Below are 15,879 nucleotides of genomic sequence, written 5' to 3' on the forward strand. Positions count from 1 at the left end.
AGCTTCTCTTGTGTAAATAAATGTAAATAGAAATGAACTTTAGTTTGCTTTTCTGGTCATCTGACTACTCAAAGTGTTTTTTACACCACAGATCCATTCACCTCACATTCACACACTGATGGTGAGGGCTGCTATGTAGTGTCCATCAGTATTTACTAACCCATTAAATGCTATTTTTGTCAATTTTGAAACAGCACCAAGCTCAACAACCAATCAAAATCAAGAAGGGGCTGGACAACTGATATGAGGTTAGCAACAATGGCTGATGAAAAACTGATCTGATTTCATCTTTTTGATGGTCATTCCTGCTGTCAGTGCCAGTATAGGATTCCTTTACATTGTGTCATGTTTTCTTGGTGATATTTCCTTGAAAAAAGCTTCAATATAAAGCAGTGATTTTCAAAGTGGGGCCCCTGGAACCCCTGGAGGGCTGAAAAAAACGAGGGATTTGGCAATTTTGAATTCAGCAAGTTTTGAATTAACAAAAGACATTGCCTAGGCTATATAATGACAGGTATTGATGAGAGAAATCAAGTGGAGAATCTTGCTCTAAATGATGTCAACCCTGCCCCTTTCTGGGTGAAAACATCCAGTCAAAATGAATTGTGATGACTTTTCTGAAAGGGTATTGGAGATTCAGTCAAACCAGACAAAAAAATATCTTGTGACCAGAGATGTCAACCAATGTCATGTACTTTATGTGTGTATTTTAACCATGGTAAAAGAGTTGGATCTTAATTTTAAAAATACTGAACGTGTGAATAATCTGTTGTCAGGTAAAACTAATACAGCTAGATTTATGTGTTACGTGTTTGCAGAGAAGGAATGAATATAAGACTGTCATGCTCAAGTAAGAGTAAAGTTAGTTGGTTAAAATTTACTTAAGCAGAAGTAATATTACTAGCCAAGAAACCCACTCAAGTAAAATAAAAAAGTGTTTCATTTAAAGTTTACTTAAGTACTGGTAGCTAATTTTTAATCCGTAATTGAAGCTTTTAAAAATATATTGAAGGAGCTACAAAACTTCCCGTAAAACTTAAATGTTTTACCACAGACCAGTGATCACCAACTGACGGCCCGAGGTCGACACCAGGCCCCAAAAACCATGATAAGAAAATAGTTTGTATATAATTATGTATATAAGGGACACCCTAACGGTTGAAAATAATCTGTTAGGTTTTAAGTAAAACTAGAAAAGCACTCGGAGACCTCTGCCATCAGCCCTATGTCCCAATGGTACAGAATCCTTAAAAAAAACAAAAAAACAAAAAAAAAAAAAAACCTGTATCCAGACGGTGATCCGGATCACTCCCAAAATCTAATCAGTTCTTCCATATGCCATTCTTGACATTTCCTACGGAAAAGTATTGGGGCCACTGAAAAAAAAATTTGAGACAAAATTTTTTTTTTCACTTGTGAGAAAAAAGTCAGAATTCTGAGATTAAAGTCAGAATTCTGAGAAAAAAAGTCAGAATTCTGACTTTATTCTTCAAATGAAAAAAGTCTCAATTTTTTTTTCAGAATTCTGAGATTAAAGTCAGAATTCTGACTTTAATCTCAGAATTCTGACTTTTTTCTCACAAGTGAAAAAAAAAATTCGTCTCAATTTTTTTTTTCAGTGGCCCTAATACTCTTCCGTCATTTCCTGACATTAAAATCGCTTGGGAAAAAAGAAACCAAAAACGGAAGTAGAAAGAGTGAAACCTCCCATTTCTTTTACAGACCTCTGCCTCTTCTTTGGTGATTGGTCCGATGATCCAACGTCACGTCAATGATGCGGAAGTACTTCCTGGTTGACCCAGATGTATATGCTAAGTATTGTCGTTCACGTTGTTCTGGTGTTTTGGTGCAGCCCCACGTTGTTAAGCGGTATCAGCAATTCTAGTAAAAACACAGAATTCTTTATAAAGCATCTATTTCAGTTATAAACATGGATATTTACGATAAAGCCACTGATCGGATGTAATCTCGTACTGTCATTACAGACTTAGCTTCTTCACTTACAAGCAGTAGTGGATGCACACAATGGCTGAAGTGAGTAATTCTCTGTCTACGACTCAAATCTCTGAGCTTTTATCAACGGAGTCATGCCACCTTGTCCTGGAAACACCTCCTCCAGAGTATGTGGAGAAAGTATCTCGATATCTAGCGTCCTCATGTGGACACAACGAAGAGGATAAGGGATGTGGAAAGCCACTAGATGAAGACAGGTGAATAATGCTGGTAAGGCTGGTAAGACTATTCCCGTAAAGGCAGGGGGAAATGCTTCAGTTTGACTGTCCTCTTGTGTATTTCATTGTGTCTGAGCAGAGACTCAGGAGACAGTCTGTTCATCACTCAGAAGCCTGTGCCTCCGCCTGTAAGAACAAGGAGAAGGCCACACAAAGACCCCACACCTTCCAGAGATCCAGAAGAAGACGAAGATGACTCTTCATCATCTGAAGTTACTTCTGATAAAAAGAGACCTAAGAGATACAGACTACCAGAATATACTTTCCCTTTCCTGAATGAAAGGAAGCGCAAGAAAACACGCAGAACCATTATATTCACACAGAACACACGTCTACATGTGAGGATGAAACACTCTTAGACTTGCATTTTTATCACAGGCTGTGATTGTATATGCTGATAAATGTACTATTTTACCTCCTTACAGAATTATACGATGGGAGGCTTCCTTAAATGTGTCCAAAAGATGTGGAAGGGCATACAGAGGAGAGATGATGTGGAGTTGTTGCCAACAGTTGACAAAGATGGAGAAGACATATCTCCACTGACAGAGTAAGTTGATTTCAAGTAATAATTGTGCTTAGTTTGAGGTTTGTGGTCACATAAAATTGGACATAAAATATCATTTGAAAAAAGGTAACTGAATGGATTGTATTGCCCGGTTAAAAATGTTTTCCATTATTTATTTCTTGCAAAGTGTCTAATAATCTCCACTCTGAAATAACATTGGCATTCCCCAGAGATCCAATCTTAGGCCTCTAAAGTTTACATTAGCCCATCGTGGTGTCAGTAAAGAGAGGTAAACCCACGCACTTAAGCGTAGTTTATACTACAGCAGTGAATTTATGCTATGTATACTATAAGCTAAGACTACATATTTTTGTGTTGTGTGTCCATGAAGCTCTACAGTACTTGAGGCCAATACTACTCATTAGTACAACTTTAAATGTACCACCTCCACATTTCCTGCTCGTTTGTGTTCAGTAAACTGAAATAGAGCATATTACATTGGAGCTGATGTATTGGAGAAGCAGTAGATGATAATGCAGTTATTGTAAAGAAGAAACAAGAGAAGACATCAGAGGAGAAAGAACGTACAGCTGCTCAGTCAGCTTAGGCAGAGCATGGTGCCATTCTTTTGGACACCGAGGCCTGAGTGAGGAAATGAATGTCTGATATTTAATCAGTCAAGTAGATTTGACTTGTTGTTTCACCTTCTGCAGCCGTTTATCTCTGGCGTTCACACAATATACCTGTGGACATTATTCAGAGACTTGGAGATGCAGGCGGATTCCCTTACCACTATGATTCTCTTTTGCTTTTCTCTGATTCACACCTTTCCTTGACCTTGTGATGTTTTTTCATTGAAGTCAAGAAAAGTAGATAGGAAAGGAGTTAGGCAGTATTTTTTGTTTATTTTTTGAGCATCAATCAGACATATCACTTAACAGGTCATATAGAGTAATATATTGATAATTTGCACATAAAATACATGATCAAAAGTCGTTGCACCCACAAACCCTGTTTAATGAGGCAGAGAAGGAGAGGAGGTCAGGCAAATGATAGGAAGCAACAGCTGAATGAAAACAGTCAGTGACTGTAGGTATTGTTAGATATTTCATATTCATCTAGTCAGAAGCTGCAGCTGCACTGAACTTCTCAGTTTCTGTGACTTTATTAACAAAGATATTAAACAAAGATGGACAAACAGTGTTAATCCGTGTAGAACATTAACCCAGAAGTTATGAATAGATAATTAAATACAATTTATAATTAATAGATAGTTTAATAACAAGCATATAAAAATATCTCACGTGGTCAAACAGAGTAAACAAGCCGAATGTGGTTAGCTGTTAGCTACATGCTTTATCCAACTATAACACCTGATTATCATCAGGACACTTTGTGGCTGTTAATTTTCTGTTTAAAATGTTACATTGACTGCTCGATTTTTTGCATCTTTCTTGTGTTCCAACCACTCAGCGTATGGTACAGTAGATATCCTAGTCTTTTATTCATTCACACAATCACACACTGATGGCAAGGTGCCACACTGACTGTTTCACAGCAAAACAGAATTAACACCTTAACCAGCAGTTTTGGGGATGTCCAAATGGACAACCTGCTTTACTTACTGACTCATTTTTATTATTTAAATTTTTGTTCAGTCACTCTCTCCCATCCTTTAATTTGTCATTGTGTCATTTGGTAACATGTTGTTGTTTTTACCATTACATGTTTGCTGTGCTAAAAGAACACTTCTGTTTGCAGAGAAGAAGATGAAGCATCATGCAATGATGACATCAAAGTGGTGGTAAGTAAGCAAACAATAGCTCTTACAGATGAGGACAAAATTATTAGCACCCCTATGAAAATGTCTTTTTTTTAAGTATTTCACAGTTGCTGCCAAACAGAGCTGACGTCCTTAGGTTTCTGTGGCAGTTATTGAGGTTAGTCTGGGAGAAACAGTCTATTCCAAAAGCCTGGTGTAGAGCAGTGGGGATCCTGATTCCCAAGGAGAAGGAATCCTCTGATCTGAGCCAGTTTCGTACCGTCTCACTCCTGAATGCGGAGGGGAAGATTTTCTTCAGTATAATGGCAAAGAGGTTATCCAGTTATTTAGAAGTAAATAGACTAATAGACACAACGGTGCAGAAAGCAGGGATTCCAGGTTTTGCAGGGTGCATAGCGCACACCAGTATGATCTGGCATCAGATCCAGGCAGCTAAGGCAGAGAGAATAGGGAGTTACACGTAGTATTTTTAGATCTAGCAAATGCGTTTGGGTCAGTACCTCATAGTCTGATCTGGAGGGCATTTGAGTTCTTTAGAGTGCCAGAGGTAGTGGTAAACTTAGTGAAGATGTATTTCAGAGATGTTAGGATGTGTATTAGTACTGCAAACTTTACGACAGGCTGGCAGAAACTAGAGTTAGGTATTATGGCAGGCTGCACAATTTCCCCTCTAGCCTTCACAATGGTGATGGAAGTCATTGTTAGAGCTTCCAAGTGGGTGGTAGGAGGAGAGAGAGATGGCAGGATGGGATGTGCTTCCCACCAATCAGGGCTTACATGGATGACATGACGCTGGTCACCACGACAGTGCCATGCACGAGAAGGCTACTGGAGAGGCTAAATAAGAATCTCAAGTGGGCTAGCATGAAGATCAAGCCTAGTAAGTCCAGGAGCATCTCAGTATCCAGAGGGAAGATTGTTGACAGAAGTTTTTTGTAGATGAGGAAGAGATACCATCGGTCAGGGAGAGGCCAGTAAAAAGCTTAGGAAGGTGGTATAATGAAGACCTCAATTACAGTGAACAGGTGGAGCAGTTTAGAAAAGATGTAGTGGAGGGATTAGGGAGGATTGATAAATCAGGGCTCCCAGGGAGGTTGAAGTTATGGCGCTCGCAGTTTGGGCTATTTCCTAGACTGATGTGGCCCATGTCAGTTTATGAGATCCTAATATCAAAGGTAGAGAAGCTGGAGAGAGTAACTAACTCGTATATAAGGAAGTGGTTGGGTGTTCCTCAGTGCCTGAGCAGTGTGGCACTGTATTGCAAAGGGATGCTCCAACTTCCGATCACTAGCTTGACAGAAGAGTTCAAGTGCTCAAAGGTTAGAACAGAGCTGCTGTTAGCAGGGAGTAAAGATAGAATAGTTAGCAGTGTAGTTCCAAATCCAACCAGGGGAAGGAAATGGAACCCAAGACAGGCAGTAGAGGAGGCAGAGGCAGCTCTTAGGCATGCCGAAATTGTAAGCAATGTCCAGATAGGTCGGGGTGGCCTGGGGCTTGGCTCAGGTAGACCGGAGTGGAACAAAGCAGGTCCTAAAGATAGAAGAAGACTGGTAGTGGAACAGGTATGTAGACAGGAGGAAGTAGTAAGGTGTACTAAGGCTGTGGCTCAGGCTAAGCAGGGACAGTGGATGAACTGGGAGAGTCTAGAGAAGAGGAAGCTGAGTTGGAGAGACCTATGGAGTATGGAAGATAGGCGGGTCAAACTCCTGCAAGGGTCTACCTATGACGTCCTACCATCACCCCAGAACCTAAAGTGCTGGTTTGATGGGGACCCATCATGTCCTTTGTGCTCCGAGACAGCAACCTTGTGGCACATTTTGACAGGATGTAAGATCAGTCTGTCACAAGGTAGATATATATGGAAGCATGACAGGGTTTTGAAGAGTCTAGCAGCAGGAATTGAAAGCAGAAGGCGACAGGTGAATGCAGGACAGAATCAGGGAACGAGGACGGTTCAGTTTGTCAGAGAGTGAGAGAAGGTTAAAGGGGGTAGGTTATTAGGTAATCACCAGTTAGGCCAGTTAAAGGATACTACACCGCGTTCCACATTATTATGCAAACAACGTTTTTCTCTGATTTTCTAAATATCAATGCAAATGACAGTCATAATATTTTTCAAGTCATCAACAGTTAGAGTATAATTCAAATGTTTTTGAACAAACTTCATAATGATAACTATTATTTTTTTAAACAAAAACCTCAAAATGCACTTTTCCACATGTTCCACATTATTAAGAAGGCCACAGGTTTCAGCAATATGGGAAAGAAAAAGGATCTCTCTGCTGCTGAAAAGTGTCAAATAGTTTAATGCCTTGGACAAGGAATGAAAACATTCAATATTTCAGGAAAAATTAAGCATGATCATCGTACTGTGAAGAAATTTGTCGCTGATTCAGAGCACAGACGGGTTTGTGCAGATAAAGACATAATGAGGAAGGTTTCTGATGGACAAATACATCAGATTAAGAGAGCAGATGCTAAAATGCCATTACAAAGCAGCAAACAAGTATTTGAAGCTGCTGGTGCCTCTGGAGTCCCACCAACCTCAAGGTGTAGGATCCCCCAGAGGCTTGTAGTCGTGTATAAACCTACTATTCAGCCACCCCTAAACAGTGCTCACAAGCAGAAATGGTTGACGTGGGCCCAGAAATACATGAAAACTCATTTTCAAACAGTCTTGTTGACTGATGAGTGCCGTGCAACCCTGGATGGTCCAGATGGAGGTGTAGTGGATGGTTGGTGGATGGCCACCATGTCCCAATGAGGCCGGGACGTCAACAAGGAGGGGGCAGAGTCATGTTTGGGCCGGAATCATGAGGAGAGAGCTGATAGGCCCCTTTAGGGTCCCTGAAGGTGTGAAAATGACCTCGGCAAAGTATATACAGTTTCTGACTGACCACTTTCTTCCATGGTACAAAAAGAGAATCGTGCCTTCTGTAGCAAAATTTTCTTCAAGCATGACAATGCTCCATCTCATGCTGCAAAGAATAGCTCTGTGTCATTGGCTGCTATGGGCATAAAAGGAGAGAAACTCATGGTGTGGCCCCATCCTCCACTGACTTCAACCCTACTGAGAACCTTTGGAGCATCCTCAAGCTAAAGATCTATGAGGGTGGGAGGCAGTTCACATCAAAACAGCAGCTCTGGGAGGATATTCTGACATCCTGCAAAAACATTTCTAGCAGAAACTCTCCAAAAACTCACAAGTTCAATGGATGCAAGAATAGTGAAGGTGATATCAAAGATGGGCTCCTATGTTAACATGGAACTTGTCCTGTTAAGATGTTTTTGATTGAAATAGCTTTGATTTCAGTAAATATGACCCCCTGATGCTGCAATTTCTACAAATGACCATTTTCAGTTCTTTACAACCTATAAAATGTTTTAAAAAGCTGTTGTGCTTAATAATGTGGAACAGTGCATTTTGATTTTTTTTTTTTTTTTTATAATTTTTGTCATTATGAAGTTTGTTCAAAAACATTTGAATTATGCTCTAATGGCTAATGACTTGAAAAATATTCTGACTGTCATTTGCATTAATATTTAGGAAAATCAGAGAAAAATATCATTTGCATAATAATGTGGAATGCGGTGTAAGGACTGAGAGATGGAGGTAGATTTAGGAGGGAAACTTGTTGTGCCACAGGAGATAGTTTGCACCAATCTTAGGCCTGACATAGTGCTATGGTCTGCCAGTCAGTGTGTAGTTTATTTTATAGAGCTGACGATTCCGTGGGAGGATTCTGTGGAGGAAGCCTATGAGAGGAAGAAGCTGAGATAGGCAGATTTAGGAGCAGAAGCTGAACGGCGCGGATGGAAAGTTAGGACTCGTCCAGTAAAAGTGGGATGTAGAGGGTTTGTAGCAAGGTCAGCTGTTTCATGCTTGCTCCCCCCCCCCCCCCATCTGTCTCATTTTCCCCTCTTTTTTTGCTCTTAGTTATTGGTAATAATTGTTGCACTGTAATCATGAGTGGTGTTAAGGAAGGTAGTATCAGCATTGTCACTACCTGGAGCTTGCATGTACGGAGCCTGGGTCTGTTGAAGGTGGCGTGCTGTTGAGGCTGTGTGGGCCATGTGGTAAGATAAGTAAGATGATGTCTGCGTGTTGGCATGGTGGGTGGTGAGAGCCGGCATGGAGGGGGGTGGCTCTGGGATGCTGGAGATCACTGTTCAGCCCTCTGGAGGTGTCGTGGGACTAACTGGACGAAACACTGACGAAGGAGGGTTCCCACTTGACAACCCCTGCGAAGTGCTGGTTTCTTACTACCCATGGGTCTGCATGGTTGACTTGCGGAGGCAAATAGTAATGGATTAGGGATTTCCTCACTGAGCGCTGATCCTCTTTATAGGGCACAAGTATCTTGTGTTTCTTTCAAATTCACACCGCTTTTCCAAACATTTGTTTTATTTTGGATCCTTACATTATTTTACTTTGCACAGATTAACAAAATTATTAACAAAAAAATATTAACTCCTTTTAGAACAGACCTTTTTGTTGAGTCATAGTACAAACTACTGTTGCTCAATGATGTGTTTTAGCTTTGTAATGCTCAAACTTTGTAAAATCAAGTTAAACTGAGTTATCTTCCAGTTTACACACAGAAATTCAATAATTGTGCAAGCTTTAGCTTGAGCTTCATAACAAAAACAAAAAAAAAAATCAGTTTAGACAAAAGAAAAAGAGTTGCTGATGCTCACAAAGCAGGAGAAGGATATACAAAGTTATCAGTGTTTCAAAGTGTCAAGAACTGGAGTGAGAAGTATCATCCAGAAATTCAAAGAGAGCCACACAGTACAGAACAAGCCAGGCAGAGGTAGGCTGCTTTTCCACTTTCTGCTTTTCACGTCCAGAGCTGATCACTCGGTGGTTTGAGTCGTCCTGGATTTCATCCACAGTCTGATCTCTACACTGTCTGATCTGATTGACTTTACAGTGTGAGAACTCAGGCCATGCGTAACTATCGAACCGCAGTTGAGCGCATAAATCTCGAGTTTTGGTCGTGTGTCATAAAGGAGAGCAGGACCATTCACAGCGCAACCTGGTGCGGCCAAACTGGTGATGGAAAAGTAAATCGGTTGGCTTGGTTTGCTTCAGAACAGCCAAAAGCCATAGTGGAAAAATCCCAAAAGACTCTGGAAAGCAAACTAGTGAGAGATGTGTCTAAAGACCCCAGAACAACTGCCTAGGCACTAGTGAATGACTCAAGAAAAGAAAAGCTCCAGTTCTGCAGAGTAGACACCCTCAAGCCAGCCTGAAGTATGCTAAGGACAACCCGGAGGAAGATTGTGCATACTGGAAGCATGCCCCTTGGTCAGGTGAGATCAAACTAGAGCTCTTTGGCCATAGAGACTTATGCTGTGGGGATGCTGCTGTGAATCTGGGACTGGTAAACTTGTAAAGGTGGTAGAAATCATAAAGAAAAATGATTATGTGAAGATTTTGAAAGAAACTTTAAGCAGTCAGCAGCAAAACTGGGTCTGGGTCATCGCTTTGTCTTCAAACACAACAACAAACTGAAACACACAGTAGCTCCTGGTGAGGAGCTACCTCCAGAAGACCAAGGTGAATGTCACTGACTGGCCTTCACAAAGTCCCGACTTGAATACCATTGAAAATCTGTGGGATGAACTGTAGACCAAGGTTCATGTCAGAAGACCATCAAATCTGAAGGAGCTTGAGTAATTGGCTAAAGAAGAAGAATGGGCTGGGACTCCTCAGGAGACGTGTCTGAGACTTGATGAAAACTACATCAAATGACTGCAGGAGGCAAAACGGACACTCAGCTGACTATTAGAATCATGGGGGCTATTAATTTAGATGCTGGTAGTTTTTGTGAAATGATTATGCTTTTGTGTACAAAGAAAAATTATGTGATTATCCAAAACAAAACCAGGATGTTTGGAAAAGCTGTGATGAAAATTCCTCACTCTGTCTGGGAAAAACTTTGGAAAATGTGGAATTTTTATAGGGAGGGCTAAAATGTTGTCCTCATCTGTTCATGAAAGCAATAATTCTGTTTTTCCTTTTTGTTTGCTAATATTTCTTAATACTGTTTTCAGTTTGTCCTCATGGGGTACTGAGTGTAGATTAATAAGAACAGAAATTAATTTAAGCAGTTGTAGCATCAGGCTGCAATGTAACATCATTGAACAAAAGAAGAGGTTCTGAATACTTTATGAATGTGCTGTATGTGTAAACCTGTTCTTAAGTATAAATCAAAACTCTTTACTGCATGTATACTTAGTTTGACTGTGTGTTGTGTTACAGGAAAAGAACCTATTTGTGCTACCATTAAAAACAAAGCGACGTAAACAAACAAGGGGCAACCAGCCAACAAAGAAAAGGAAAGAGCAAAAGACAAAATCAACCGATACCAGACAAAAAGCCTCACAAGAAAAAGGAGGCGAGACTTCACAGATGATACAAGAAAGCAGTGATGACAAAGAGTGTTCTTGTCAAGTTGAAGCTGAGAAAAAGACGAAGAACAACAAACTTGCAGGTGGAAATGAAAACTTCATAAACCGATCTGAAATACTAATGACAGAGAGACTCCTTACCAAGGATGAAAAAAAGCAGAAAACAAGAGGGGAAGGACTGTTGAGTAAGAAGGGGGAAGAAAAATCACTGAAGGAGATGGAGCTGCAAACTGAAGTCTTACACGTGGACGATAACCCTCACCCAGCAGAGGATGAGACAAGTGACACTAGTACTAATATATCAAGCCATGAAATGTGGGCAAAGAAGAGAAAAGAAGACAAAGGAGATCATGTTGAAACATCATTGAATATGGAAGTAGATGGGATTCCTAGCTCGTCCCAGGAAAACAGAGTGGCGTCTCCGGTATCAAAGACTAGTGTTGAACTGGAAAGAAATAGAAAGCGGTCAAATGATGTTGGCGGACAGGAACATGAAAAGAGAGACACCTCTGATTCAGAACGAAAGAAAAGAAAAAAGAGCAAGACTGCTGCTGAAAATGTGACCAATGTAGAGTCTGATTTAAGAGCAGAGGAAGGGACTTCTTTAGTGAGTTCTTCTGCAGAAAATGGTGGCAAGAAGAGGAAAATAAGGAAAGCAAACGAAGAAGACAAGGAGCTAAATTCAAGCTTTGTTTCAGAATCTCTTAATGACAATGCTGAGGTTGTCAGGAAGAAAAAGAAGAAAAAAGAAGAGGTTAGCATAGTTGAAGAAGAAGAAAATGGTTTTTCAGCTCCTTTAGAGGTATCAAAATCGAGTTTTGTTAAAAGAAAGAAGCACAAAAAGAAGTCATCTTTTAGAGATGGAGAAGAGGCTGTAGCTATGAGTTCTTTAAATAGTGATGTAGCCCTGACTGAGAGCACAGAGATGTCTCAGAAAAGGAGAAAGAAAAAGAAGGAGAAGAAGAAGTTTGCAGAGGATATGGATAACCTTTACAGTGCTGAAGAAAAAGAGAAGGATGGGAACAAAGATGAAAGGCAGAAAACAGAGGAAAGTCTTGACAACCGAAATGCAGAAGAGGGGGTTAAGAAAAAGAAGAAAAAAAAGTTTGCAGAGGATATGGATAATCTTTACGGTGCTGAAGAAAAAGAGAAGGATTGGAACAAAGATGATATGCAGAAAACAGAGGAAAGTCTTGACAACCAAAATGCAGAAGAGGGGTTTAAGAAAAAGAAGAAGAAGAAGAAGAAAAAGTATGCTGAGGATATGGATAACCTTCACAGTGCTGAACAAAAGGAGAAGGATGGGAACAAAGATGACAGGCAGAAAACAGAGGAAAGTCTTGACAATCAAAATGCAGAAGAGGGGGTTAAGAAAAAGAAGAAGAAGAAGAAAAAGATATCTGAAAACACTCTAGCCCCAAGCATTGTGTCAGTGTCTGTGCAGGAAAAGGAAGTGTCCTCATCCTTCCTCTGTGCTGAAGCTGAGTCGTCCCCCTCTGTGGAGGTTTCTGCGGGAGAACGTGTTGTCAACACTGGAAATCAAGGGACAGAATCAGAAGAAATTTCTCAAAACATGGACGATTTAAACCATGGTGACAAGAAAAAGAAAAGTAAGAAGAAGATGTTGGAAATGCAGAATGTTGATGAGCACAGTTTCCAGGTACCAAACACAACATGTTTGGTGAAAAGGAAACATACAGGAAACGAAAGCGAGTTGATGACTCAGATGGAAAGTTTGGAAAGTGCAGAGGATGCAGGAATTTTTTCACCTGATGAAGCTGTGGTGATGAAAAAGAAGAAGAAGAAGAAAAAGAAGGGTAAAGATGAGGACGGCCATGTTATGCAAAAAAGCCCATCAGCAGAAACTTTATCAGTCCAAAAACAGGCTTCATCAGCATTAGAGCCACTGGAAAATAAGTCTTTAAATGATATCACAGACAAGAAAAAGGCAAAAACCACTGATATTGAACTGTTTAAGGTGAAATCTTTTATTGAACCTGCTGGTTCAGAGCTGAAAGATGGCACAAAAAGGAAGAAAAAGATTGAATCAGATGAGCAGAAAGTACCCAGTAGCCCAAGTTTATCAGATACCTCTTTGTTGCAATCTGAAACATCATTAGACAGAAGTATAAAAAAACAGCACAGGAAAACAAAGAGGAAGCTTTATAACTCAAATGATGGGTTCTTCTCAGGTGTTTAAATCCTGCTCTTGATGAGGTTTTGTTGTTGACTGGCAGCTAAATTGATGAAGCTAATCGCAAACACAATAGGAATGTGGTAGGTGTGAAGCAACAGCTTTAAGCTTGACCTTTTTTTCCTCTTTTTCAAAAGATCTCTTGTTGTATCAAAGCGTTTTCCTTGTATGGTCCGGAATATTTGTGTTAAAGGAGAACATAAAAATACAATTACATAGGGTAATTTATATTTGTAAAAGTTCCTGTATATGTAAATGTTTCAGGAAAATATAGAGTTTTATATATTCATTGTACTTTTCTATTAGAAATGCCCACTCATTTGTTTTTCCTTTTTTTTAATTAATTAATTTATTTATTTTTTTACTTAACACCATCATCAGTTGGTCTAGTGTAAATGTGAACACTGTCTTTCAGTTGAATGACATTTGGGACCAAAGTCAGATTCATTCATTCATTCTTTACCACTGTCTTACTGTAGAGAGATGTTACATATTTCTGTCTTTTGTCCTTTTTTTCTGAAGCATTTGCACCTCAGCTGCACCTTTAAAGGAATCATAGACATATTTTTATAGTTTTAATGATTTTAACTCTGGTGGAAATAACAATTTTGTAAGATTGATTATCTTTTGCTGAACCCTGGTGGAACATACAAGTCTATAAAATGTGCATAAACTGTATCCTAAAAGGCTTGATGTCAGAATCATTAATAAAGGAAACTGTATAGTAAGCTCGAGTATGCAACACTTTTTACTACCAACAAGCGAAAGATGCCTTAGCCCTAGTTTGTGTTAATTATGTTCAAGCTGCTTGAAATTCAGTTTGTTGCAGCCTGAGCATTTCTTACAACAGATACACTGAGTGTCTGTTCGTGTAATCAAATGCATTTGGTGTAAAGAGCATTATGGGGTTTAACCCTCAGGCCTTGTAGCACCCAATAATGTAATCATTTCCTGATAATGTAATAAAGCCTGATAATGTAATAAAAATTTGCACTTAACTTGGTCGAAAATGTAATAAAACCTAATAATGTAATAACTTCACCCATAATGTAATAAAATACCCTGATATTGTAATAACATTTTTTCTGATAATGTAATACCTTTTTTTTTCAAACCTGATAATGTAATACTTGACAGATAATGTAATAAATATGTTCATTACAAAGCAACTTTCAGTAACACTTTATTTGAAGAGGGTATACATAAGCATAGTCAGCTCTTTAGTTCAGCTTCTATGTGTGTGCTGTAACAACTGTTTATTACGATACTACATACTGGTAACACAACATTATGATGAGTAGCTTACAAAATGAAACAGAACTGCTCATGAACACTAAGAGGGTATTAAGTGAGCTAAAATACCTAGACTAGTAGTATGAATGTCTTTGGAAGCATCAGACTAGTTAACAGTGGTTTACTTAACTTACTGTAAACCAAATATAAATTCTAGAGGTTGGACATCTCACCAATAACAATTAATAACTTAACCAGTTAGTCCAACAGTTTCAAAAGTAACATATGCAAGGTAGCAGATAGCTTTGCAGAAATGATGTCATGTCAATAAAACTGGATTTAAATGGAGATAAGACCTTAAGACAATTACTTTCACCACTAAAAAATTGTATACTTTCATAGAAACAAATACAACTTCAGAAACCCTGTATACACCCCAAAAAAGGAGTTTGAAAAATGACCATGTCAGTTGTCATCAAGTTCTGTCATTTTGATGCTGACATTTTTATTTAACCTTTATTTATACAGGTAAACCTCATAATATACCATGTAGTATGACAGTATGTCACTTGACAGAGTAAAATGTCAATTAGACATTGAAAGTGATATAATAAGCATTTATGAGTAGATATGTAGGTCTATGTTTATGTCAGGTGTCATGTAATGTGTATGTAGGTGAAGGCTTATGTATACCCTCTTCAAATAAAGTGTTACTGAAAGTTGTTTTGTTGGTTTGTGGTTGTTTCATGAGGTAGTGATTTGTTGGAAATCTGTGAAGTGAAGAGGTACGTTTAGGGAAGCTTTACCTAGGGTCTCCTGTGCTGCTCAGAAGTTTATCTGAGCTGTAATTCTGGTCTCCCAAGGAGGTAAGTCCATCACCCACTCAGAAAGACCAGGATGTAGTTGCATGTCCCTGATTATTTGCACATGTGCATATGGCTGGATGGTATTCATGGTCTACAATTTAACCCAATAGTCATTCTATTGTTTCAAATCCAGTGTATATAACATTCTTAGATTCTTAAAACACAAAATTTAGAACTCTGGACTGAAAATGAACATATTTATTACATTATCTGGTTTGAAAAAAAAGGTATTACATTATCAGTAAAAATGTTATTACAATATCAGTCAGGATATTTTATCACATTATTGGTTAAGTCATTACATTATTGGGTTTTATTACATTTTTGATTGTGTTAAGGGCAAATTTCATTACATTATCAGGCATTATTACATTATCAGGAAAAGATTACATTATAGGGTGCTGCAGGCCTTACTATTGACATTTTATCTACTTCCTTTATATCCTATTTTTCCCTATTTTAATACCAATGGCATTTAATTTGTTGGAGCTGTGCATTCATTTCTAAATTTTGAAAATTGAACCCATCCAGCCTGGTTGCAGTGGCAGCAGGCTTAGCAAATAAGCCTAGACATCACCCTCCCAAACAACATTTCCCAGCCCCTCCTTGGGGATTCCAAGGCATTTCCAGGCCAAATGGGGTGCATG

General features: G+C 39.1%; 1 protein-coding gene across 1 annotated transcript; it reads left to right on the forward strand.

The window, feature by feature from the left end:
* The first annotated feature begins 1,730 nt into the window (after nt 1-1,730).
* On the forward strand, nt 1,731-14,169 carry LOC121519022 (uncharacterized protein DDB_G0283697-like). The gene is made up of 6 exons (XM_041801784.1): nt 1,731-1,884; nt 1,986-2,210; nt 2,311-2,569; nt 2,657-2,781; nt 4,501-4,543; nt 10,791-14,169. Exons 2-6 carry the CDS (start codon nt 2,017-2,019, stop codon nt 13,137-13,139), a joined length of 2,970 nt encoding a protein of 989 aa, XP_041657718.1. The 5' UTR covers nt 1,731-1,884; nt 1,986-2,016; the 3' UTR covers nt 13,140-14,169.
* The last annotated feature ends 1,710 nt before the right edge of the window (nt 14,170-15,879 follow it).

This window comes from Cheilinus undulatus, linkage group 12 (genome assembly GCF_018320785.1).
Source record: "Cheilinus undulatus linkage group 12, ASM1832078v1, whole genome shotgun sequence".
In the NCBI taxonomy this organism is placed as follows: domain Eukaryota; kingdom Metazoa; phylum Chordata; class Actinopteri; order Labriformes; family Labridae; genus Cheilinus; species Cheilinus undulatus.